This window comes from Chelonoidis abingdonii, chromosome 6 (assembly GCF_003597395.2).
Source record: "Chelonoidis abingdonii isolate Lonesome George chromosome 6, CheloAbing_2.0, whole genome shotgun sequence".
In the NCBI taxonomy this organism is placed as follows: Eukaryota; Metazoa; Chordata; order Testudines; family Testudinidae; genus Chelonoidis; species Chelonoidis abingdonii.
Genome location: NC_133774.1, coordinates 99,973,375 through 99,999,881, shown reverse-complemented (window position 1 = coordinate 99,999,881; position 26,507 = coordinate 99,973,375). Strand labels below are relative to the sequence as shown.

Genomic DNA, 26,507 nt, shown 5'->3' with positions numbered 1-26,507 from the left:
GTGACTCTGTCTGCCAGGCTGAGCCACCAGTACAGTCAGGGCTGGGAATCACACCAGCCCCTTGGAAGTGGTGTGATCAGCCAAGCCTCCCACCCCCCACAACTGGCTGAGAGTTGCCAGGCTTCTGCACCAATCCCAGGCAGCTCAGTCCAGGGAGACAGGTGGTGGGAAGCAGAGACTGCCAGGAGCTGGAGGTGCACAGGGGTCCAACCAGGAGGCAGAGAGAAGTGGGTGGTGGTGGGGGTGGAGAGGAGCCCTCAGTTGGCCGGCAGGCAGGCTGAGAGGAGCAAGTGGTGAGTGAGCAGGGGGGAGCCAGTGGGCTGGTGGGGTCTCAGGGCACAGTGCAAACAGAGCAGGCCTGGGCCGCCTCCTGAGCATGGGCCTCGCTCCATGGCGCCAGTGGTGCTAGTGTAAACCCAGTACTGCTTAGGACCAGTAGGTTATTGCTGACCATTGTGTGGGTCCCAAGTGGTAGAGAGGGCCCTTCTTCCTCCTGCTCCCCCAAACAATGTCAGGGTCCTTACATGTGGGGAGATTGCATGGACTCTCCCTCCTACCATAGGCACCAACTTCTGCTGGAACCAGTGGGTGTCCCACCCTGACTCCACCCCTGCCCCAATTCCAACCCCTTCCCCAAATCCCCACCCCAGCTCCGCCTTTTCCCTGCCTCTTTCCCCGAGTGTGCTATATTCCCTCTCCTCCTCCATCTCTCCCACAGCTTGTTATGCTACGAAACAGCTGTTTCACGGTGGGAAGCACTAGAAGGAGTAGCAGGGATGGTGCACTCAGGAAAGAAGACAGAGAACTGAAGGGGGGGGAGCGGTGGGGGAGAGCTGCCGGTGGGTGCGGAGCACCCAACAATTTTTCCCTGTGATTGCTCCAGCCCCAGAGCACCCATGGAGTCAGCGCCCCATGCCTCCTACCATTGGCAGGGAGGGACACAAAGAAAGTGGGGATGGGAAAGGTGTGTTGTCTTTTCCCTTCCTTTACACTGGCCTGTGGAGCTGGCTGGTGCACTCATCCTGCCTCCCCGAGTGCTCTGGAAAGGCTTGTTCCTTCTGAGGCACTGTCCACAGAGTTGTGGCTCTGCACTACTGTCAGCAGCAGCTGATCTTCTGTGAGGTTAGCAATCATTGCCCTCAGTACCTGGCTCGGTCTGATCCCCTTACGCAAGGGAACCCAGAATGGATTCATGGCTAGATTTTGTTCACAAAAAGGGGTTATTTAGGTCAAACTAGGAGCACTATATTTTGCATGTTGGGAAAACTCTGGAGTACCATTGCTTCATTTATCATCTTTCCTTAATGCTTTTTCTGCCTGCTATTCTAGTCCTGACATTTTTTAAGAGGTTGGGCCAGAGCTCAGCTACAGTCTTGGCGCGCTTAGTACAGCTGAGGAGAGAGGGATTCAAAGGTGCCTGTTACACGCCCATGGTCAGGCTGTGCTTTAACATATGACAAAAGGCTCCGAGGAATTGGGGACTAGAGATAGGCAAAATAGCCATAAAGCTTTTTAGATTAATCTTATTTCCAAAGTTGCACAAATATTGCCCAAATGGAAGCAAATATTTGAAGCGTTGTGTTTTTTCACCAAAAAAATGCGTATGAAAATGTTTTGCTACTGGGGACACTGAAAGTGTGAGTGTGCGTGTGCGTTTACACACCCACCCACTACATTTTGCATTTATTTTCTTCACATTTGAGTTTCACATTGGTTGGCTGAGATTGGTCACAGGGTATCAGTTCTGGTTTCCAGATTGACTGATCCTATTCTATGTGACCTGGAGGGCTAGGAGAAGCAATTTGGACTAATTGTCAGTCAGAGTAGCAGTAACAAGGAGTTACCTTTAGATTGCTGCTTCCTGAAGTTAAGAAAGGAAGGCTGCCTACACCTCCTGTCAGACATCCAATGTATTAGATAGGTAACCTACCATCACCAGACATGAGAACAGTATGCCCTCCAAAGATTTTGGAAGACTCAAGCAGGCCAGTCTTCCCTCTACAAAATATAACATCAGATGGGTTTGAAGGGTCATTGTCCTAGTCACACAAAGGGCTGCAGAACTTGATGGGTTCTTCAGGTTTTGGGTTATTATTCAGTCTCTGAACCCTTTGAAGTTACCCATGACTAAGTTTATGTGGAGGTTAGTTATGTTCAGGCTGATCTGTAGTTGATTTTACACATAGTTTAGTTACAGCATTGCTAGTCTGTTTGAATTTTACCTTTTGAATTTTAAAGCTATGGTGCTTTAATTTTATAGATGTAGTTCAACCCTGTTAGTGCTGGGATTTGCATTGTTTTTATATTAGTTCCCTTGCAGTCACAATGTTCAAGTCGTGATGGTTTGTGGACAGAATCAGTAAAGCTATGACTATACAGTGGTGAGATATATTAATGGAAACCAGACTGGCAACCGAAAAGGGGCCATGATACTGTCTTAACCTGCTACCTGTGGATTTTCTCAGGTCCAGAACTGGGGTTCTCCAAAGCAGGTGAAAGCCACCTTTGTCCCCACCTCCAATGCCACAATGAGTGCAGCTTGACCAGACTGGAGGATCCAGTCTTAGTAGTTTATTCCTCCACTGTTTTTGGAAGGCCCCAAATCCCTTTCTGGTATCTCAGTAGGGCCTTGCAGGCTTGGTCCCGAAGCTAAAAAAAAAAAACACCAGAAACATAGAGAGCATCATGCCAACGCCCCCACCACTATATTTATGGAAGGGAAAGCTCTGACTTCCAGAGGCTATTACCTAAATGACTTCTAGCAGTCCCAAAAGCTCCTTTGTTGCAGCACAGTGTCTCACTGAATATTTGCTTCTTGAGCATGAATTGTCCATAGCCACTGAGGCCAGTTTCATCAAATGTTTTCATACTGACAAATATCTAAAGTAGTGTCAAATCTTTCCTGCACGGCCAGTTGTGCTAAGCCACTGGTACACTTGAGGGCCTCTAGGTGTAAAGCAGGACCCACACTGAGTGTGCATGTTGGGGATAGTGATGAGAGACGCTGTCAAGCCCACCAATTAAAACTTTGGATTTATTATTTAGAGTGTAAAGCCCACATTCTCAAAGATATTTAGGTGTCTACCTCCCATTAATTTGTCTGTGTTAGGCATGTAAAAACCTTTGTGGATCTAGGGCTATGTATTTCTTATGTTTGTAAAGTACCTAAGACAATGGGCCTAAGCACTACTGCAATACAAATACTAATAATAATAAACTATTTCACCACTGCAGAGTTATACCAGTGTAAAACTGGTTTAACACTGAAACATCAGGACATTCATGGCATTTGTGTTCAGCCTTGTGAGTACCTCAGAGTTATGAACACCTCAGGAATGACAGTTGTTCGTAACTCTGAAATGTCTGTAACCCTGAACAAAACATAATGGTTGTTCTTTCAAAAGTTTACAGTTGAACATTGACTTAATACAGCTTCAAAACTTTATTGTGCAGAAGACAAATGCTGCTTTCCCTTTTTTTTAGTAGTTTACATTTAACACAGTACTGTACTCTTTTTTGTTTGTTTGTTCATTTTTTGTCTCTGCTGCTCCCTGATTTCATATGTTTGGTTCCAAATGAGCTGTGTGGTTGACTAGTCAGTTCGTAATCTGGTGTTCATAACTCTGAGGTTTTATTGTAGTTATTTATATGTGAAAATTTTGCTCAGTGCACAATTTTATGTTTATTCTGAATTGTGAAAAATAATCTGAATAGCATTCCCCATGCAAAGCCTTCACCATTAGTGATAGGAAGACAGAAGTAGCATTAGTTTTCATGATGCTGATCTCTCATTTTAAGAAAAATACAATGCATTGCTAGTTAACCTTCTGTTCTGCTTCTGAGGCTGACTTATATAACCCCATTCAATTCTGTTTTACCTAAGTTGTGAATTTAATTGTGCTGCTGGAAGCTGTTGAATTCACTTCCTTGTATTAAATTCTCATTCATTATCATATGCTATATGCAACAACCGCAGGCATAAAATATAGAGAAGCCATAAAGGACACATTAGACCTCTTCACAGGTTAATTTTATTTGTAAAGTTACACTTGCATAGCTCAGATAAAACTGTACCTTGTATATGCTTCATCTTTTTAAAGCAAATAGAATCTTTAAGTACACTCTTTGGCTTTGGGTAAATAGAAAAAAGGGATTAATAATGCCACACAGCATAGTAATATCAAAATACGTTTTCTAGGCTACACATTTTCCAGATAGTACATGTCTGGACCACAGTCTAAACCAGAGATCCATCTCTGTTTAAAGCCTATGTTATATTTTGTAAACAGCTGAGACAAAGGGAATGATAACCTCGGTGACAAGGCTGGAATGCATCAGAACATCATGAAGCTTAGTTGTCACCACCACACAAAGCCACCAGAATGGTTTCGTAATCTCCTTTGGTTTCATCCTGTCAATTTAAGAACACTAAAATTATTATTACAGTTCTGACTAAAGATTCTGACTAAGATCAAGACCCCATTGTGGTGGACACTGGATATACACCTTGTAAGAAAGACAGTCCCGTCCCCAAACTAAGGCCACACAAGATTAACTCAATGAACTCTGTATGGTCCCACTAAATTAATGGGATTATTCAGGGTGCATAAAACTAAACACATGAGAGAGTCTTCAGGATCACAGCATACACAGACAAGATAGAGAATGGTAGGAACCAGAAAGGATTCGTTTTACAGATTGGGCACTGAAGCACAAAGACATTAGGTGATTTGCCTAAGTTGATACAGTAGGTCTGTGGCAGAGCTGAGACTATCCTGAGTCCTGAAAGAGTGCCTTAACTTTCCTACCATGGGTGAAATGGAAAATCACCCTTTACCAGTGAACATGAATTGTTTATTTAAACTATAATTAATACATATTAAGATTGGGCTATTCCTAACTTTTATTAGCATAGGGTGCTTTTGAAGTAATTTTAGATGTCATGATATTTAATTTCTCACAGAATTCAACAATTTGGAATATGATTTCCATAAGCATCTAATTTATTAAGCTCCATGTTTCTCAAGTGTGACTATGCCTTGCCTGATTCAGATGGCATGTACTATATCAGATTCAATTTTCTAATGCAGCCACGTAATTTTGCATCAAGATAGGATGAAGTGTGATATGTGAGACAAACAATCTCGTGTGTGTGTATATGTATATATACACACACACACACACACGTAAGAATACTAGTAAATTGAATAATTGTACTGTCTGCAGTATTTTATTTGTGAAATGGCAGATACTGGCAAAGATTAATTTGAGTGTTTTAGTCCATGTACTGTAAGTTTCCTCTACAATCTCTGTGCTTGTTATTTAGAGTATTCAGTAGCTCTCAAAAAGCTATTTGGCAGTGGTACGTTTAAGTCAGTGAGCTACTAGAAGGAGATTGTTTAAATTTTCCATAAGCGCATTCTGGTTTTGCCTTTAAAAAAGATAAGCCTAAAGACACAGGGACAGATCTGTAGCTGGTGTAAGCTGGCATTGCTTAGTGATTTACACCAGCTAAGGGTGTCACCTTCTCAGTTCTGCTGAGGATGCCTTAACTGCTCTGGAAATGCAGCTTTTTTCAATGCTATATTAATTTGTCCTATTTATAGGTATATATTTAATTTAAATTTCAGTAGCTGAATTACAGAGACAAGTTGGATGAGGTAATATCTGGTTTTGGACCAAATTCTGTTGGTGACAGGGACAAGTGTTCTACCCATACAAATCTCTTCTTCAGATCAGAACTTTGTGGCTAGAACGCTTGTCCCTCTCACCAACAGAAGTTGGTCCAATAAAAGATGTTACTTCACTTGTCTTGTCTCTAATACCCCGGGGCTAGCACAGCTACATCTACATGGCATACAGAAGTAGAATTGGTGATGGACAAGTGCCAGACTGGCAGCCCTGAAGATCTCTATCCCCAGAATGCTTACAGCAAGGATGGGGCAGTGTAAGCATTCCTACCCTGCCCTCCTACTGTGTCTCATGTGGAACCACAGCTAAAAGGAGAGAGTAGTTCAATCTCTATGTTCACTCAGTCTTTTGGCCACTGGTCTGAAACTGACAAAAAGTGCTGTATATCGCGATTTGCAATGGCTTTTGTGACACATACTTATCCACCAGGAAAAGGACTCAGCCCTACCACTATTTCCATGTGAGTCACCGAAGAAACATCAGACAGTAATTATTTTTCTACCCCACCTAAATTAAAATTGGTGACCTAAAGGATGGCTATAAAGCCCATTACCAGCCTCCTGAGCCAGCCAATTACAATAACATTTTACATTCAGTAGCTGACATAGCTTCAGCTGAAGGGAAAAACATACCAAGATGGCCTGGAAGAGAGGTATGCCATACAGCTTCTTATAATAGCCCTTGATCTCATTCATGTCAACCTCAGAACGTGAAACCATGATTCTGTTCAGTATTTTGTGGCGTGTCCCAGAGCCCTGTTAAAAATAAATCATGATTACCTGGGCATAAAAAGCATTATTCTTAAATCACGGTGGTACATGTTTATTTTGACAACCTGAATGATTTTTCACATCAAAAGGAACTGCATGTTAAACAATTGGGGGAAAATGGACTGTTGCGACATATATCAAAAATAGCTGTGAATTCATCTAACCACCCCGGTCTGAATGTGCATAGGGCTCAGGCCCAGAACCTGCACTGCCTCTGATGCCCTCAGATCCTCCCTTTCAGCCCCCTGACAGTGTGGAGACATGCTGATAAGGCTCCTTTGCTTTCTGCTGACCGACTGCCCCTTAAAGAGAAGCAGATTTCCCTCTGGCGTGTGAAGGCACAAGTGAAATCTGGCTTGTTTTCAACATCAGGGAAAGCACAGGATCTCTATTTATCTTAAAAAAAAAAAAAAAAAAAATTGAAGAGGTGTCTTCTCATCTTGATACAATTGGGTTTACATGCATAGCTCCTGTTAATGCTAAGGGAGTTATGTGAGTAAACTCCTAACCACTGGGATGGGGAAACATCCTCAAAACAGTGACCTTTATGATCTCATGTGATCTCCAAAATTCTACAGTGATGAGGCCTTGTAAGTTACTAGATAGATGCAGTGTCCACTGGTATGCTCTTAAAGTTCATTCTGGGAATAAAGACATTATCAGTTCTAGTAGTATTCCCCATTTTATATATAGTGTTAATATCACTGAAACCAAATTAACTTTTTAACTGTGTCCATTGTAGATAGGTAGATGCAGATGAGTTCCTATAGAGATAAAGCTCCAAGTCCCTTATACCAGACAGGAAAGTGTACGGAAACTCACTGAATTCTCTTCCCTTTGGCTCCCTCCTGAGGGGCTTTTCATGGCAGGATGCTCTGGCCCAGTTTGTTATCTTATATTAAAAAGTTCTCCCTCCCCAAACAAAAGTTTTTCAGCATACTCTACCTTCATTGCCAAGTTCAGCTTTTCTGCAAAGAAAGCTGGTTTGCTTGTGGCACATTTCACTGCAATGAAACAACGTGACGGAATTAAATATGACACATAAGTAAAGAACACATGCAAAGTGGGGGAAAGGGTACTGTCATCAGTACTGAGCTGGGATTTGCAAGCACGAGGTTAAGAAATATGCTGCAGTTCTCAGGTGGCAAAGTGAAGCAGTTTTCTTCCAGCTTAGAAACATTATGCAGTGAGCAATTAACTATATCAACCACATGCCTAATACCATGATGTATTTAGAGGGTGCTGATAGTACTTTTCCATTTTTTTTTCTTGCCCAAACTAAACCTAGCAAAGAAATAAAGTGAATTGGTGTGTTATGCTTGCATCAAACACTGAGAGCTGGGTTGGGAGTACAACAATAATATATTTCACACCTATGCAGCAGTTTGCATCCATAAGTCTCAATGTCTCCTGGAGCTCTCTGGTGCACAAATGACACACCCACTTATAGACTCATAGACTTTAAGGTCAGAAGGGACCATTATGATCATCTTGTCTGACCTCCCACTTCATCACACCTTAGGAAGAATGCGACTCTTCTGTATCACTGGCCAGATCCACTGGCTGGTGTGTGTGACGTGAACATGGTTCTGCCTCATCCCTCCCTCTTTTGAAGTGGCATGTGGGCCCGGAGATGTTAGAAAGGAGATAGCCTTGTCTATCAGCAATTAGCCCAAAGTCACTCAAAGAGTCAGTGGCAAAGTTAGCAATAGAATCAAGGTCTCCTGACTCCCCAGTCCCACGCTCATTCCACTGAGGTGATGTTTTAAGTGAGGATTGTTCAGCCATAGGGTAGTCCCCACTATTGTAGCTCCACCCAGTCTCCCATCATTTGTACTGTGCATGGTGAACAGAAAGTTTAAAGGACATAACACATGTGACAATAAACATGTGCCCTGAGTCTTTACAAAGATATTCTCCTGAGCGCATCTTAGGTGGATGATTTGTAATATTTTATCAAAATGTAAAGTAAATCAGTGTGGAGAATAAAAACTTTACAGCCCTGATTTTTATTTACACTGGAGCAACTTTATACCACTCTGGCAGAATAAAGAGCTTTAAAGTGAGATAAAATTACTTTTATGCTTCCTCTTCGGGCCTTTTACACAGCCAGAGCAACTTTAAAGCAACTTTAGTACAAATGAGAATCAGAATCTATAGGTGGATTTCAACAAAGACATCTATTTATGAAATGTGCATTTTCATACATTAATTTACATTTTTTATTTATCTGAAACAATTCCTGTTTTTTCCATTTTCTTTCTAGTTAGACTTTCCACAGTGTCAGATACCAAACTGTCATGTACAGTAGCTATGCTAGTTTTTAAATGAAACACAACAGGAGACCAGGATCCCTTCCCATTGGGGCAATGAAAGATATTTTAGTTCTGACATTCATATAGTTAATATGGAAAGAAGCACAGTTTCGAAACAATGAGTTACTTGGCAAGAGGGATTACATACCAATCGCTGTCAGACAGTTCTCAATGTCGCCTTTCAGTTCCAAGTCCAGTGCCTTGTTCATGTCATGTTGGCTGTATTTGGTATATTTCTGAAAGACTAAACATGGATATCAAGCTTAGTGAAAACTGGGAAAATACTATGTTCTTGCGCTCTTTATTTTGTTAATGTTAAAAAGTTCTCTGTCCACCATCTGGAGTACACAGTTAGCTAACAGTTTGATGATGTCTTCAGATCAGCAAGTGATATACAGTGTAGGAAATAAGCTACAATTTGAAAAGCTTGCAGCAGCTTTGAGTTTCCAACTTCTGACACAGGAATTGATGTACCAAATCACATGATAGAAAGTGTAGTTATGTACCAGACCCATTTAGCCCCAAAGCCAGTCTGACAGTGGTTAGTATCAGATACTTCAGAGGAAGCGACAAGAAACCCTATAACAGTTAATTATGTGAAACCTGCCCATATGGGAATTGCCTTCCTAACCTCAGTCAGTTGGTGCATTGGATTATTCCCTGAAGCACAAGCAGTCCTCCAAAAAGCAAGTTAAGACAGATACACGTCTATTGAATTTACTTTAGAAGATCCTCAAAATGGGATGCAGTTCAACCCATAATTTGAAATGTCAACTTTATGCACCGGTTACCAACATCCAAAATGTGTGTATTGAGAATATATTTCATAGGAAAAACTTATTTCAAGCCTTTGCTGAAATAACCATCTCATGTGCATGTTTCTGTTCATTGGCTATACAGTATCTGTTTACACTGATATAGCATCTGACTTTAGAAATTGGGGCCCAGTCCAATGTCTTTTAAAGTCAATGGAAAGACTTTGATTTCAGTGACCATTGGTTCACATCCTTAGTTGTTTCAATACTTCTGGCACCTGTTACTCAGATATGATCGGTGCATTTTTAAAATACAGTTCCCTGAGGCAGAAAGCTTCATTCAACCTACCCCTTCGAAGATGTGGGAAGCTTCTCGTAGTAAGGATGGTAATGAATACATTGATATCTGTTCCTTTTCTTTTCTCTCCTGCTTCATATAAGGCCTATTGTAAAGTAAAGAAGTTTATATATTATCCTTATAATGAGATCATCTGGAATATTGCATATCTAATGCTCTCACCCTCAGCCAAACATAGGCCTTTGTACCATTGTCTTCATCAAGGACTAAGGACATTCCATACATAATATAGAATGCCTCACATGTCACGAACTTGTACAGATGATTGTTATTCTTAGCTTTTCCCACTGTTACTGCATTCTTGGCTAAAGTCATAATAGTTTCACAGGCCACTAGACACGTGCTTGGCATTTCCAAACATTTTTTAACATGACCATTCCTGAGAGAAGTATGCTCTTGTCAGTGTGGAAAGTACAGGACTGACTGGCTTTCTATTGCTGGACCCAAATGCATAATTAACTCAGATAAGAATTCTACAGACATGAATTATGGGAAAACTACACACCACATCTTTCTTTTCTTTCCATAAGGGCCATTCATGGAAAACCAGACTCATCTTAGACTCATAGACTTTAAGGTCAGAAGGGACAATAATAATCATCTAGTCTGACCTCCTGCACAATGCAGGCCACAGAATCTCATCCACTCACTCCTGTAACAAACCCCTAACCTATGTCTGAGTTATTGAAGTCCTCAATTTGTGGTTTAAAGACCTCAAGGTGCAAAGAATTTTCCAGCAAGTGACCCGTGCCCCATGCTGCAGAGGAAGGCGAAAAACCTCCAGGGCCTCTGCCAATCTGCCCTGGAGGAAAATTCCTTCCCGACCCCAAATATGGCGATCAGTTAAACCCTTTTCCCTTCTTCCTTTTCCCCAGCTCTCCAGACATTCTCCACCCACAATAATCACCTGTGAGGTGGGACCCAGTATCATGGCTAAATCCATTCAGCAAAGGAATTGCCAGTAGTACTCCATTCAGAGCCCAACAATGATGCACTTTAATTGACCTATTGAGAGTCTACTGAGTGCTGAAATGTACTCCTTCCATTTCAAAGGATGAATGTGCTGTCCTCTTAGCCATCTGTGTGTGTGTGTGTATGGGTGTGTTTGAAAGCAAACGTGCCAGGAAACGGAACTCTCAGACTGCAGGATTAAGGACTTTATATCAATGTTGAAGCTCTGAATTAGACTAGTGATGATGTGATTTTACCTACAGGCATAAAAGGTCAGGACAGGCTGCTATTTCAGTGTTGTTGACCAGGGTGTTTCTCATAATAAAAAAAGTCACACTAATCTAGAAGCTGTACTATGGGAAATGATTGTGGTATTTAAACTTTCATTAAAAAGATTCTAAAATCTGAAGTAATGACATACTAATAAGCATCAAGGAATCTTGAAAGACCTATGATTACAAAGCTAAAGCTATCACTAAAAAGGGGAGTGCTAACAAGTTTCCTTTGGCTAGGGTGGTGCAAGTGGTCCTTCTCACACATGTACGCTTCTTTCCCCCTCAGAGATTGGTAGATGTACTGGTTTTTATAAATGAAAGGAAGAAGTCATGGGTAACTTATCAACCACACTACAGACCTCTACTTGCTCATGTACTAACAGCTTTCTCCAAGAAAAGAGACTCAATCAACCCCTAAACTAATAAAGGATCTTGGGTGGGGTAGGGAGGACATCAGTACAGCAGATTATATAATGTCCTCAGCTCGAGTGATTGTGCTTGTTACAATCTATGTTGAACATGGAAAGAAAACAGACAAGACAAAACATTTCTCAAATAGAGTGCAGAGCCTGTTCTTACCCTCGCATCACTGTCAGCAAGCTCTTCATTCACACGGCCATCTTCATTACGGTCACCCTAAAAATTTTCATTCTCACATTACCATTTTGTCTATATAATCCTGGAATGAATGCCATTTCCCATTACGCCATTTTAGCATGAAGTTTGAAGCACTAAGGTGCAGTTCTAATGGGTACGTCGATTGCTCTAAGAATGAAATCAAAGCATATGCAAACCAATCGGGTTTCCTTTGTTTAGGGCCAGACCTGAGTAGTGTCTTACTTCTCAAATAATCATATGAACGTCACTGAGACTCCTTGTCAAATAAGGTTCTATTCACCATAAAATAATGGGTGTCAGAATCTAACCATTAGGTAGAAATTCAGACACTGAACTCATTTTAAGATAGACTTAATAAATTTCACTCTGATCAAGGATTTTATCTCAAGATGATATCTTAAATCTCAATCCTTCATTTTGCGGGGGAAATTTCAACCATATTGTGACAACTTCAGATCCCTGAATCATGGAGTCTGATACCTGTTGACTTTACAGAAAGATTTTATATATCATGCCCACTAAATAAATGTTTTATTTAATCTGCTTTTAAATATCTGCATATAGGGCAATTTGTCCACCTTCCACACACACAGCTTTTATCCAGCTATATTACTGTTAAGAAATATTTCCTGCTATATAGCAGAAAGTTTTACATTCCTATTTCTTGGCATTGCTTTTTAACTTGTCGTCTTCTGAGATTAAATAATTTCTATGACTTCTATTATTACCTTCAAAATACTTATAAATTCTGATCAAGTGAAAAAGTTTAAAAGCAAATAGAGGCCAGTGAAAATCAGGATTTTTCTTGTAACTTTTAGTAGGATGAAAACATTATTCTAAACATAAACTTGTTTAAAGAGAAATTTTGCTCCACATAGTAAGATTTTTTTTTTTAAATAAAGAGTAATAAGCAACAAACAAGTCCCCCATGGTTTCTCTGGCTGATGTACATACATCATCTAACTCAACTAAGACTAGTAAGTCCTTCCTAAAAATAACGTTTATTGAAAGTATTTGAACATGGCATACCTTGGCTAGAGCAAGCAAAGCCTTTTGGAAGTCTCCAGATGTATCTGAGACAATGTCTTTTGCAAGATCTCTCTTAAGCTCTACAATAAAACAAGAAAACAATAAAAAAAATAATCCCATGATATTTTAAAGATTCTTTCATCTCATTTATTGAAATATTCCTTCCAGTTCCAAATCTCCTACTTAAATATGTGTTTTTATCGATATTGGAATTAGTCATTTTAATTTGGGTCCCATTGTTATCTTTGTAGGAAGCTATCTTTGCATAATTTTATGTGCCCTCTCTAATTTGTTTACTAATAAATTGAGATGAACTGTGAACTCCGGAGTCTGATCCAAATATCTAATCTTGAGAATAGAAGGGGAAGGATGGTTTAGGTCCATCTCTTTTTATAAATTCCCTGAGTCACGTCTTCCATAAGGACTCTGGTTTACATGAGAAGAAGCAGGGAACAGTAAGGCTCTCCTGCTGCTTTGGAGTCAGGGCCGGTGCTACCATTTAGGCGGACTAGGCGGTTGCCTACGGCGCCAGGATTTGGGGGCACTAAAAAGCGGCGCCCTCCAATTTTTTTTTTAAGTGTTTGAGCGGCCGCTGCCCTGGGAAGGAGAGGGAGTCTGAGCTGCCACCAGCAGCCCAGGGATTCTCCTGGGTCAGCGGGCCGCCGCCGGCAGCCCAGGGGTTCCCCTAAGTCAGTGGGCCGCCGGCAGCCAAGGGGTTTCACTGAGTCAGCGGGCCACCACCAGCAGTCGGGAGCCCAGGGGTTCCCCTGGGTCAACGTGCCGCCAGCCCAGGTGTTCCCCTGGGTCAGTGCGCTGCCGCCGGCAGTCCAGAGGTTCCCCTGGGTCAGTGTGCCACCGGCAGCCAAGGGGTTTCACTGAGTCAGCGGGCCACCGCCAGCAGTCGGCAGCCCGGGGTTCCCCTGGGTCAACGTGCCACCTTCCCAGGTGTTCCCCTGGGTCAGCGCGCCAGCAGCTGGCAGTCCAGGGGTTCCCCTGGGTCAGTGTGCCGCCAGCAGCTTGGGGGCTCCACCGCACAGGTGCTGCTTCGCTTCTCCCACCTCCTAGGCTTGCGGTGCCAATCAGCTGTTTGGCACCGCAAGCCTGGGAGGAGAATTAGAGCAGGACAGCGTGCTCGGAGAGGACGCAGAGCAGAGGTGAGCTAGAGAGGGGAGGTACTGCAGGGCTCCCCGGGCAGTACCGGGGGGGGAGAGGGGCCCTCAGGGCAGAGGGGAGCTGCTGCAGGGCTGGGAAGGCACAAGGTGGAAGTTTCACCTAGGGCGCGAAACTTCCTTGCACTGGCCCTGTTTGGAGTGAAACTTTTTATGCCAGGAATGGAATTTCTCAGACTCATTGGCCATGGATGCTTCAAAATCACCAACACTAGGGAGAGAAACAGCTTGACCGACCATGCCTTTATTCCTTCCCCAATGATATGTTCTATGCATGTAATTTTACAACCTATGAATTACCGTCCCTGTAGACTCTGCAGATTTCTCTGATTTCCCTGTTGTTCCTTGAAGCCAGAATCTCAATTAAGGTATCTTCATCAGTTCCAAGCCCCTGTTGGAAAACAGTTGAGCAAATTTTGTCTGACCTTATGTAACTAGGGAAACACAACATCTAGAAGCACAGACCCACATGTGATAACTATAAAATCAATGTCCTTGATTACAGATGCATAAGTTTTTGGAAAGTTATTTCATCTGGGAGCCCGTATACAGTAAGCCAAGCCTTCCAGTCAATCAGAAACAATAGGCATTTCACACCATCCTATAAATTATTTTTACTATAGTTCCTCTTTATCATACTTAATGCTACTAATGTCTGAGAGAGGTATTACAAAGACTGAGCAGCTTATAGGTAGGGCTTGCTCTGAGAAAACTGGGTGGAAGGAAATAAAATTCCTTTTTTAAAAAATTAGTAATTTAATAAATGCTATAGGGAAATGACATAAGTGAAAGAGCACCATTTGTTCAACCCCTGTCAAGGGCTGCATTTGCCACCTGAACTTTAGCTTATGGGTTATATTTCCATATGTCTAGTGTTAAATAAATGTTCTCCATCAGAATTTTTACTTGGCCTGACTATAACTTTAACTTTGAAGAATTAGTCCATTCTGCTCCTTTGTGGTGGTGGTATATTTTTTTTAAAAGTAAGGAGGGGGGCATTTGCGCTTCTTCTAATTCACCAGGGGCAATTCAGAAAGCCTTTTTCCTACATGGAATTTTTCTCGTTTAGTCTTCAAAATTAACGGTTCAGGAACCAAATACTATATTCAAGATGACTGTACACATGATGCAAATAAAATCAGATGTTAACAAACTTGATGAAATAATTATAGTCATGAAGCAAACAAAAGGAAATTATTTAGCAGGTGCAAATCAACAGTTTGGCTTTATTGCACCAGGGTATTAAATAGTCCAGTTTCCAGAGGGTGAAATTAGAACTATTCACACTCATACTTTTAACTGATTGGTACTTGCAAGCTATGTATGCATCTTCACAAACTTTTAAATAAATAATACAGATGCTACTCTCGTCTGACACTTTGAATTTATTGGTGTTTTATTTGGCACTGCAACCAATATTCAAATCTGAATATAATTGCAGAATATAAGCAAGGTTAGCAGCAGAGTTTTTTAAGTTGGGAGTTGTGCTGAAATTTTATTGCCATACCTTCATAGCGGCCCTGAGCTCCTCAGCATCAAACTGGGCTGGAGTTTTCAGCAGAGCCAGGACAACTTCTTCAAGCTGACTTTTGAGGGCTTTTTTCAAAGCTTCTTCCAGAGACTACAAGGAAGGATACATAATTGTAAGCTGTCAAGCTTTAAAGACCCACAGTTCAGAAGCACCCAGAAAATGAATGAGCAATCCTATTCTACCTCCCTTAGGTAAAAAAATTCACCTTCTATTATAGAGAATCATGTTTTAAACTTCAGGTACTTTGTCTGCCTTTTATTCATGTTGATGATTCTTTAACTAGCTATTACAAAGTGTTCAGAAGTACTCTCTCCTGCATACTGCACTGAAGACAAAATAAAACCAAAGCAAACTTTCCAGTTCCTGTAAGTAGCTAATATGGTTATTGTGATTGTGACTTGCTTACAGATGCATTTGGGTGGGTGGGGAGCTTTTGTGTTTGCCTGGTTAGGAATAAAGAAGTTGGAAACCATCCTATTAAAATGGAGATTTTCAAACAAGTACTGGGCAAGTGATGTGAGAGATCTTGCAAGCTTAGGATTAGTAGTGGATCTTCACATATCCTATATATCAACTCTTCCTAACTTGATACTTCAGTGTGTGCAAAAATTATAGCCCTATGCCCACCCCCCAAACAAGCCTGTAATAATTGCTTTAAGAACCTGTCACCTCTTTATTGATACACCAAGCAGGGGTACTCTGTTCTACAAGTAAGGACCTCCTAAATCAGTGGGGTTGCTAAGGGAGCACGAGATTCAGTAGTCAATATCTGCTGAATTCTGCTTAGTTTCTGATACTCCACTAGACACTAGAGTGCATAGGTCCCTAGAGAATATGCTTTTAGCATTTTAAAAATCTTTCATATTCTCAAAATTGAAAATTAAATTTTAGTTTTAAAAAGGGGTGAGATGAATCCTAAAGCTCTTTGTGACTTTGAAACTGTGTTTTAATGTAGACCATAATAGAAAAAGAGAATTGCAAATGTGGGGCTTCCTCTCTGGGGCGGGATAAGGCTGTGTAAACCACAGTGAGGTTTGCTGAACAGGAAGACAGAAAACCTAGACACAAAAAGGCACTTTAGTAGAACTGTTTTCTTAGTGGTTCCCTGCAAGCCACTTCAGGGTGAGTATCTTGATTGCTGGTTTCTTTGTGACTGAAAGGCTCAATAATTTAGATATGTCGATTGTTTAAATAATCTTTCAGTAAAGTTATGGGCTAGACTGGAGAGTTTGTTGTAGGGAGGTGCAGTGCTACAACCTTCTAAAGGAGGCATAATGATCCCCAAAGTCCCCTGAGCACCAAGGGCAGTAAGGGTGCAGTCTGTAACATCCACTAGGATGGAGCAGACTGTGCACCAGACCCATTCAATGGGCTGGTATAGAAGTGAGGCAGGGCTATGATCCTGCCTCTTCCTTGCCCCTTTTGGAATGATACCCCTTCTTGAGCACACATGGAGAAATTCCTCCTGGTTCTCCAAGCACAGATATTGCCAATTTTGATTGGACATACTCCTGGAGGTTTCATCACAACATATTTAATTAAATATTAATCTTTAATTCCTGGCAACTCCAGGACAATCCTCGAGAATTGGCAACCTTATCCTTATGCAAGATGCACAAGGTTTCTTGCATCCTTCCCTCTGTACACTTGCACAAGGGCTAGCCGCAGCCTGCCCTTTATGTTTGCTTTTCTATACACCATTAGATTGGCAATTCATATAGATACCCAGGATAACAAGTGAACATATCAGCTCTTCTCATGCTGAGAATTGCTTTGTTGGGGCATAATCCTGCAAAGCACTAAATGCCTCCAAAATATTAGTGAGAGCTCTCAACTCCCAATGGCTCTCAATGAGTCCATTGGGGCTTTAAGGTGCTTCGTGATTTGCAGGATTAGAGCCTTGAACTTTACCTCAGGACGATAATGGCCATTAAGTTAAAATTAAATTAATAGCCTTTGCACATCTGAGGGTGCAATGTAATTTCAGTACAACATTATCATTCCTGGCCACAGCCTTCAGCAACTACATAGAGAAGATTACCTGTGTTGTTATGTTTTGGGAAGCTAAAACTGCATGGACTGTCAGGACTAGCTGCAAAAATTGAAAAACTCAAGCTGCATATTAACAGCAGCCTTGTTCTTACTGTACCTTTCCTTTAGACTGCTGGTATGCAGCTTTGATCTGCTGGCGTTGTCCATTGGTTCTTTTAGTCAAGATATCAATGATGGTTGCTTCATCCACACCTAAAAATGATGGAAAACAAATCTTTGTAAATCATTTTCATCATCCTTCCATTTTGCTTGCCAGTATCTCTAAGTTATGTGTACAAATCAGGATCTGTACATTATATCCTCTGAAATTTGTCTTGTTTACACTGCTAGACACATTTACATTTATCCAAGGATACATTTAATTTACTAAATTGTGATTATAGCCAAGAAAGCAGATAAATAGATTCCTTAAAAGTTGTTGAAATCTGTTTTTGCTATATGAATAAATATTATTAGCTATCATGCTCATGTTTAATTTCAGTAAGTCTAATTGAAAAAGATGTCATATTCTGCCCAATGTGAAATTTGTTAAAGACAAAAAAGTAATTGAAAGAGTACATAGCACAGTATCAGCAAATTCACATCTTAATCTTGGGGACTTTTAATGGGAATCAAATCAAAATCATTAACTTGGCATGTAATAATTCTCCTTCAGTTTTTTAAAGATTAAATTTATAATATTGCTACCCTTTGTGCAAAAAAATGCACGAACTGTTAATGCAGTGTTACAGTCTGAAACTGAAACACAAAGTTAAGAAATCAAAACGTTCCAGTTTTTCCCATGTGACACATTCAGAATACAGTAGTTTTGATAACTTGCTAGTCTTTTAGATATGTATGAGTTTTCTCTGCTGAATGCTGTTACCTCTGGTTCTGTCATTTTATTTCAGGTTAGTCATTCTCAATTTCCCTGGGGAAAAATCCTAATTCTATAATGGTGTGTCATATTTTTACTCTTCTTACCCTTTGCAGTTATAGCTTTGTCCAATGCGGCAGCATCAGATGATGGATTGAAGTTAGGGTAGGTATGGACTGCGGATCCACCTTTTGAATTTTTCTAAAAGAAACAGAATTTGGTCATTTCACAGAGACTCATTTTATGCCAACAAGCAGCTCATGTGAGTTTCCTAATTGGGAGAACTTACTACTCTGTACCATTATCAAGGAAGGGAATGTTATCCCTTTGTAACCCCATTATTAAAGAGGGAAAGAGTAGAGCACAAGGCTATTTAGTTATATAATTACCAGCCCTAACACTAACTTGTTGTGTGACCTCGGGCAACTCACGTAGGATCTGTTTTTGGTCCAGCAACGCCAGTGCATCAGGAACAACTCCACTGACGTCAGTGAGATTAATAGTTACCCAGCTCACAGAGGTGTCATGAAGCTTTATTAATTAATGTGTAAAATGCTTTGAAATCCTAGGATGAAATAAAATATATAAGTGCAAACTGTTGGTATTCAAATCTGTTTGGGTGTGAGGTCTGATAGCACACTGTATGACTACATCAGTTGGGTCAAATGCTAATATCTGAACTTTCATAGAATTAATCATCTGTTCTCTGTGTCTTCAGTCTTATCTCCTGCCTTTTCACTCTTTACTGGATATATTTTAAAGAACTTTAGAACTGAACGATTAAGGAAGAAGACAGAAGAAGCAAGGTATACATGCACCGGATACATTGTGATGCATAGGGCAAAATAAACTACTTAATATACTTGAAGTGCTGATATCTCACTAAGCAACTGTGTGGATGGCCTACTTCCATAATTATATCATGATGTGTGTTTATTAACATACAACATGTAACTTGGCAAAGCTAGACTAGGGAGAGTCGCATGTACTTAATACTATTAAATGTGCACTAGAATAATTGTTGGTAGATGTGGCACATTAAGAGGAGGCACTGCCTACTTCAGTGCTCCCAGGTCTCAGACATGCCCTATGATTTAATTTTTACTTTGGCTGCCATAAGCAACTGCTCATGAAAAGAATTCCAGGCTGTAATGGTGCAACTGGGGCTGCCATGCTGGTGAAAAGGGAGTCTGGCCAGAAGGCTGCTGTGCTCAGGCAGTCCCTAGATGGAAAGGCTGCAGGACTGGGGTTCCACAAAATGGTTTAAAGCCACCTTAGCCCATCATCTGCCCCAAATGTTACTTTCCACATATACTGTGACTTCTCACTGGTGTATCACTTTATTTTTTACCAACACTGACATCCATTAGGTTATCAGAATCCTCCTTGTTGTATCAACAATGTTTCATATCTCTGTATCATCAGAATTTTTTTAATGATGCAGAACATTTCCATTTTGCAAATCTTTCCGGTATCATTGATGAGACTAGGTCCCAGTACTCATTGTTTAAGATCCCATTTGTTATAATATTCAATGACCCTTCCCACCCTAATCATTTTTTATCCAAATCATACCATATCTGCATGAGAACAAAGAACTTATTTTGATTGAATCAGTTCCTTCTTCACATTACTAGTCTCAGACTCTGGGTTTCCTATGTTTGTTTGTTTTGAAATTTTCATGGCACTAGGAGTCCCTGTGTCCTCCTTAAATGTCATTTCATCCTGATTATGTTAGGTGTCCATATTCCCTTGTGTGGCAGATGGACTCATTTTAGCTTTGCTTCTTATAGTATCAGTGGCTGGCTACAGAGAATGACATGTCATTACAGTAACTGAAATGGTTGTCCCAAATGGATGTTGGATACAAACTGGTAACTAGATGTTACTGTGTGTAAATAAGAATAATATCTGTTATCTGATACTGGACTTGGCATCATAGACATATGCTAGTAGTACCTAGTGTAAAATCCTGGCCCGAATGAAGTTAATGAGAAGTTTGCCATTGTCTTAAAGAAGGAATGATTTCATCCCTTAAGTATATAACAAAATACAGATTGATTCCAACATTTTGGCAATCTGTGCTGATGTTTTTAACTGTGTTTCTAAAGTCATTTGTATGTGAAAGTTATGCTCTTGGGAGGCTGCAGTACTTACAATGCACTCCTGCTCCTCATTGTCCATAAACCATGCCTGTTTCAGAAATGCTTGCACCATCGACATGTTGACCCAAGTTTCTGGAGAAAGAAAATGAAATATTAGAAAACAAAATTTGTTCTTCATCACCTTTATCCTTATGGCATCTCAAAAGATTTTGCAAGCAAGAGACCCAGTCCTGGAGTCGCTATACTTCTGTTGACTACAGTGGGAGGCTGAGTAATGTCTGCAAATTCAGGCACAATTAGTTGCGAGTGAATGTGTAAGGTATATGTGGCAGCCTTTATGGCATTAAGCAATTGCTCACACACAGCCTTAGCTATTGGAACATGTTTTAGAAACGGAGATCAGACCAGTGTTCCAACTAGTTTGGCATCCTGTTTCAGTAGTGGTCAATATCAGCAGTTCCAAAGGAAAGAGCAAGAAACCCACAGAAAAATTTCTTCCTTGACCTCCCCATTAGTTAGAAGTTGGCTTCGAGCATTTGTAGCCTTTCACGAGTACTTCTGCAGCCCTCCCAGAGCACTGCTTTACAGCATTATATCCAAATTCTTGTTATACTGGGTCATATTATATCGGGGTAGAGGTGTAGTACATTCATGATTCACTTTTGTTTGGCTTTTTAGTACATTAGAACTGGGGGGGGTTATATATATATATTGTGTGAGTTGTTGTTTATCAGATTTTAACTGTGTGGTACCATGAGTGCCTCAATGAGGGAGCACTATCCACTGTGTGTGTGTGTGTGTGTGTGTGTGTGTGTGTGTGTAAAATGTCTTACTAATGGACAGGATTTCAGATAAGCATGCTAGAGAGTATTAAACCACTGGGAAAAGATACAAGTAGTGTTCTCAGCCTCCCACCCACAAAAAAAAAAAATAGAATTAAAGGCTGCGGCTCCATCCTTATCCTAACTTATTGTGCCTATAAGGGATTCATTAATGGGGGTTGGTTGAATCCTACTTTAAGTAAATGGAGACAAATGACCATTTCAGGATCAGCTTACATTCAATGAGTAATTAATGTGCGGTACTCACTATAAAACACAGCACTTGAAACATATTATAAAAGAGGGATAGATGGGTATGTAAGCCACACCTAGCTTCATTTTAGCTCAGATTGTTGATATTAAATAAAGGGTTTGATCAGATCCTACTGTAGCACAGTAAGAAATAGTATCTAAATAAAGTATCCTATAGACTTATGTTAGGAAAACAAATCAGACTAGGAGATGTCTGAAAATAGAACTTGACAGAATGTATAATTTTGTTGAAGCTGACGATTTGATTTGATTTTTGCTAAAATCTGTCACCTGGATCACGTTTGTGTCATTGCATCTCCTGGGTATAACGAGGCTCTAAGATTGATGTATAATACTGAAACGACTGAAAAGCAATGTGGGATTTTGGAATGTAAGGAATTCTGAGAGAGCTGGTCAAAAATTGGAATTTTCATCTCGTGACAATTCTAAAGTTTTGAATTTTCAATTAAAAAAATAAAAGATGTTGATGGAATGGACAAAGTTCAGAAAAAAAAATTATATTTGGAAATGTCAACACATTTTATTCTAGCCTTATTCAATATTGAAATGTGTTTGCCTGAGCTGCCATGGTACGTCATAGCAGTAGTAGTTTGGGTGCCTCAGACATCTGTTCTCCTCTATGTCCTGGGCTCACTCCCTGGCCAGACTCCATCTCTCATCAGGCACTAATGTCATGTTACTTTCCTTGTTCACAGTGTCAGTTCAACCAGAATGGAGGCCACAGAGCATCAAGGAGATGTTGTTCAGCCCAAGAAGCCAGCCCATAAATGGGAATGGGGGCACAATGCACCTGAATTACAACTCTCATGAGATGCCACAGCAGCTCAGACAGACACAGATTAATGTCAAACTGACCTGAAACTAAATGTTTCAATTTGATTCAAGAAACTGATATGTTTTGACTTGGGGCAGCTTGACCTAAAACAAAATACTTAATGATGGAAAATTGCAGTTTTCCATGCAAAATACTGATTTTGCAGCAGCTCCATTTTCCATTAAAAAACATTTCTACAGAATAAAACGTAATGGCCATTCTGGGTCAGACCAAAGGTCCATCTAGCCCAGTATCATGTCTTCCGACAGTGGCCAAAGTCAGGTGACCCAGAGGGAATGAACAGAACAAGTAATCATCAAGTGATCCATCCCCTGTCAATATACCTAGCTTCTGGCAAACAGAGATTAGGGACACCATCCATGTCCATTCTGGCTAATAGCCATTGATGGACCTATCCTCCATGAATTTATATAGTTCTTTTTTGAACTCTGTTACTGTCTTGGCCTTCACATCCTGACCAAAGCAGAATACTCCTGAGCAGAGCTAATTTTAAGCATTTATAATAACTAGTAGGTTAAGGATAGTATATTAGCTTTTCATTTGGAATATCTTCTCTTTCGACAGTATCTCATAGCTTTAGCACCCTGTGTCAAACCTAGGGCCACATTCTTGCTACGGACGCCTGCATGATTCACTTTTATTCCAGTAGGAATCTTGGGCCATGGAACAAGCATAAGGCCACCCTACAGTTGGTGAAAGTAGGACACACACTTTTGTCCTATTCATGTCCTATGGTTCAATGAAAAAAACACAGGCCCATTTCAATGCCTGAATACCTGATTGGATAAATAATCTAAAAGGAAACTCAATTTTTAATCATAAAAATCTTGTATGGTTGAAAAAGACACTGGTCCCCAGCCTCAGTTCTAGCAGAACAGCTTTCACAACCCTAATGTTGTTATTAATTAAGGACCGGACCAATAATAGAGCGGTTGCAGTGGCTCTTATGCCATTCCCCATCCTGGTTGCTTAAATATGGGGAGTGGTCAGGGAAGAGGTGTGGCTGGTGGTTCCTAGCTGCTTTCTCAGTCCCTCGGGCGACTGCCCTGTGCACAGCTAGCCCATGATCAAGAAAGTGCAATGGTAACTTAAAACTGCTTTTGCAATACCACTCCTGGGTTGCACTCTGTGCTCCCGGATATAAGCCGTAATCTCTACTGTACCCTAAATGAAATGGGAATGTATCAAACATTGAATTACAGTTAGAAGTTCTTGGACTGGATTGTCTCTCCCAGTTCCTGACACTCTGCTTCCTGAGAGGCACAAAGAGACTGGAATCTAGCCACAGCTGCTCAACTGAGGAATCTCAGAGTGCAGGAGAACTCCTAGCAGGCATAAAGTTGGTGCAGATGACTTCTACGCCCACCACTCTCCCCCACCCACCCACCCACACACATACCCTGGTCTAGAGGTTGTGATGCAGGTAAGGAGGGGCCACTTAGAGCACAGCTATGCTCTTCAAATTTTCATCCAGCGCAAGATCCATTCAGGACCATAGGCAGTTGCTATAAACACCTAGGCTGCTCTAATTTCCATCTATGCTGAGTAGACATGGCATGAGATTCAGGTAGCCACAACTAATTGATTCCCTTTATGGTCCCTCCCTCCTTTGTCAGCCTGATCTTGGTGCAGGAGGAAGTCTAGTCCCTCATTTCCCTTTTCCATGTAGACATTTTGGCAAATAAATCCATCCATCTTCTTCTAGTAAACTACTAGCTGTTTTGGGTTGTTGTTTTTTTGAAATTCTACAAGGTAAACAGCATTCTGGCAGGGTTAAATACCTTACTCTGATTGTTCTTTGGTTTAATCTATTGATTGAGAGGGTTAAGAAATAAGTGAGTCTACATGATGAACTTCCTTATCGGCCCAGTTTAAACAAAGTATATTGATTGGTGCAACATGATAGCTTACTATAAGCGATAATAAAAGATTGCAAGAAGGCAGGAAAACACTTCCAGGGTCTCTGAGCACACTCTTGAGAGTGAGAAGCCTAATTTAGCAGGAGAATTGGGTAAGAGAGGATTTGAATTTGCTATGAAGAGAAAAGGAGAAGCTGGCTGGACTCTTGCCAGGATCACTAAGGAGAGATGCCTTCTCCTAAACTTCCCTCCACTCCCAAGTTTAGGCTGGGACAGAAATGACCAAGATGGAAAGGGAGAAAAAGTGTCCAAGCTGCAGGTACCATGGGGGAGAGAGATTTCTTCCTGCTTCTAATAAGTACTTGAAAAGTTATTTGGCTGATTATCAGAAGTCTGGCAACAATTTTCCCACTATCCAAAAGCTGAATTGCTGTAGTAACATTAAACAACCGCTAAATACTTTTTAATTTTTGTCTTTGGAAACAAAATGAGATTGAATTTGATCTTACATTGTTTTTTACACTCCATTGACTTCAGTGGGATTTCTTGTGATTTACACGGCTGTGAGATTGCAATCAAGCCAAACCTTTGCATACCACATTTCATACCGGGGTTTGCCTCTCCAGGAACTATATTAGATGGACCAGCATGACGGATTTTATAAACACACTAAGTTGATCTTGAAAGAGAGTCTATTAACATTGTTAAACCTCATTAGCAAAAAGTTTTGATAGTGTCCACATCAGAAATGTTTGTGTACCTATTGTCCATGCCTCCTGTACATTCCTGCCAACACCCAGGAAATAGTGCTTCACTCTTATGCACCAAAAGCTTGAAAAACCTGTCCTCAGGACACAAAAGAACTACAGAGAGGAGAGAAACAGCCTCACCCTTGGAGAAAAAATTAATGGAAAGTCTGAGCAGACCAAGAACCAGATTCTGCAGTACTTACTCATACTGAGTTGCTCTTACATTAGTGTTTAATTATAAAAGCAGATTGTTTTCGTAACTACCTCATTAAGACTATCACTGAGGTTTCTTTTTCACTTACAGCTGAACTTTGTGAAACAATGAATACTGTTTTTAAGCAGCTATTGTCAAAGTAAAAGCAGTTTTGAAATATCATTTCCATATAAGGTATTAGTTTCCTGTTATTCATAGTCTTGCTGTAAAAATAGCTTTCCATGGTAACCCATTAAAAAACAGAAACCAGCTAATTCCAAGCAAATGTGCTCTCCAATCCTTAATATTTATTCAAGATTTCTTGTGCACCTCAAGTAAAGAAAAATAGTGACAGTTCCAACCCCTGAATGTAAATGCAATACTTTAAGAAATGACCACACCCACTGTGCCTGTGCCAACCAAAACAATCTGCAGAAAACTCACAAAATCATCTGGTAAATGTAGTACATATGTATTAAAGTTTGCTAAATCAACACAGACCCACAAAGAACTAAAAAATGCATACCTTTTGCTTCACACAGCTAAAAAAGTATTACTTCTCTGGAAGCTGCAGTCTAGAAGAGGAAAGCCTAAGTCTTGTGATTTTTATAAAGAGGTTGGGTGACCACACCTAGCAACCAGAGAACGTTTCTAAGACTCCAATGATTGGCTGATGGTTGTTTGAACGATACATATGGGCTCTATCCAAAACACACACACAGAAATGCCTTGCAAAACCATTCACTGGAGTTAACAAAGAGCAGACTTCAGAGTGAAAGAAAGAACAGCAGCAATGTTTTGGTACTGTAATTTTTTTTTTACACTTCTGGGGTCAGATCCTCTGCTGGTGTAAACTGGAATTGGTTCATTTAAGTCAATAGATTTCAAACCAGTGTGAGAGAAAAATAAAGTTCAATGCTGAATAAAATCTTAATCCTTTCGCATTTTGACACATCTGATTGTACAGCTAAAATATCAAAACAGAAAGCAGCAGCACTTTAGTCTGAGGAGTGCAACTAACAGGGAGACTGAGAAAGGGATAAAAATAGCAGACGTCTTCAATGCAAACTGGTGGCCATTGATTTTGCCTTTACTGGGGTTGATCTTCGAGCAGAAATGGGCCAGCATCCATAGTACTTTTTTTTCAATCTCACATCTTATTAGGTGCAAAAGTGACAATATTGCATGTGGTCATTTTAGAGAACCAAGATGTGATAACAAACAGGTTTAATGGATGTGCCATAAGAGGTATTTTTAAACATACAGATGGGCCTGAGCTGCAACATTCAGATTTGGACTTCA

General features: G+C 40.6%; 1 protein-coding gene across 1 annotated transcript; it reads right to left on the bottom strand.

The window, feature by feature from the left end:
* Positions 1-4,013: 4,013 nt before the first annotated feature.
* Positions 4,014-25,821, bottom strand: ANXA1 (annexin A1). Its single transcript, XM_032805302.2, has 13 exons — positions 25,732-25,821; positions 20,528-20,607; positions 18,478-18,571; positions 17,612-17,706; positions 15,439-15,552; positions 14,232-14,322; positions 12,763-12,842; positions 11,695-11,751; positions 9,881-9,974; positions 8,925-9,020; positions 7,407-7,465; positions 6,324-6,446; positions 4,014-4,411 (listed from the first exon to the last, which is right to left on the bottom strand). Exons 2-13 carry the CDS (start codon positions 20,591-20,593, stop codon positions 4,352-4,354), a joined length of 1,029 nt encoding a protein of 342 aa, XP_032661193.1. The 5' UTR covers positions 20,594-20,607; positions 25,732-25,821; the 3' UTR covers positions 4,014-4,351.
* Between the last annotated feature and the right edge of the window lie 686 nt (positions 25,822-26,507).

Excerpts from the sequence above, each read along its gene's own strand:
- ANXA1 (XM_032805302.2), bottom strand. The coding sequence starts at position 20,593 with ATGTCGATGGTGCAAGCATTTCTGAAACAGGCATGGTTTATGGACAAT. Across the intron at positions 15,553-17,611 it reads ACCAGCAGTCTAAAGGAAAG|TCTCTGGAAGAAGCTTTGAA; the intron begins GTACAGTAAGAA and ends CCTTCCTTGTAG. Across the intron at positions 12,843-14,231 it reads CTGCAGAGTCTACAGGGACG|AGCTTAAGAGAGATCTTGCA; the intron begins GTAATTCATAGG and ends GTTTTATTGTAG.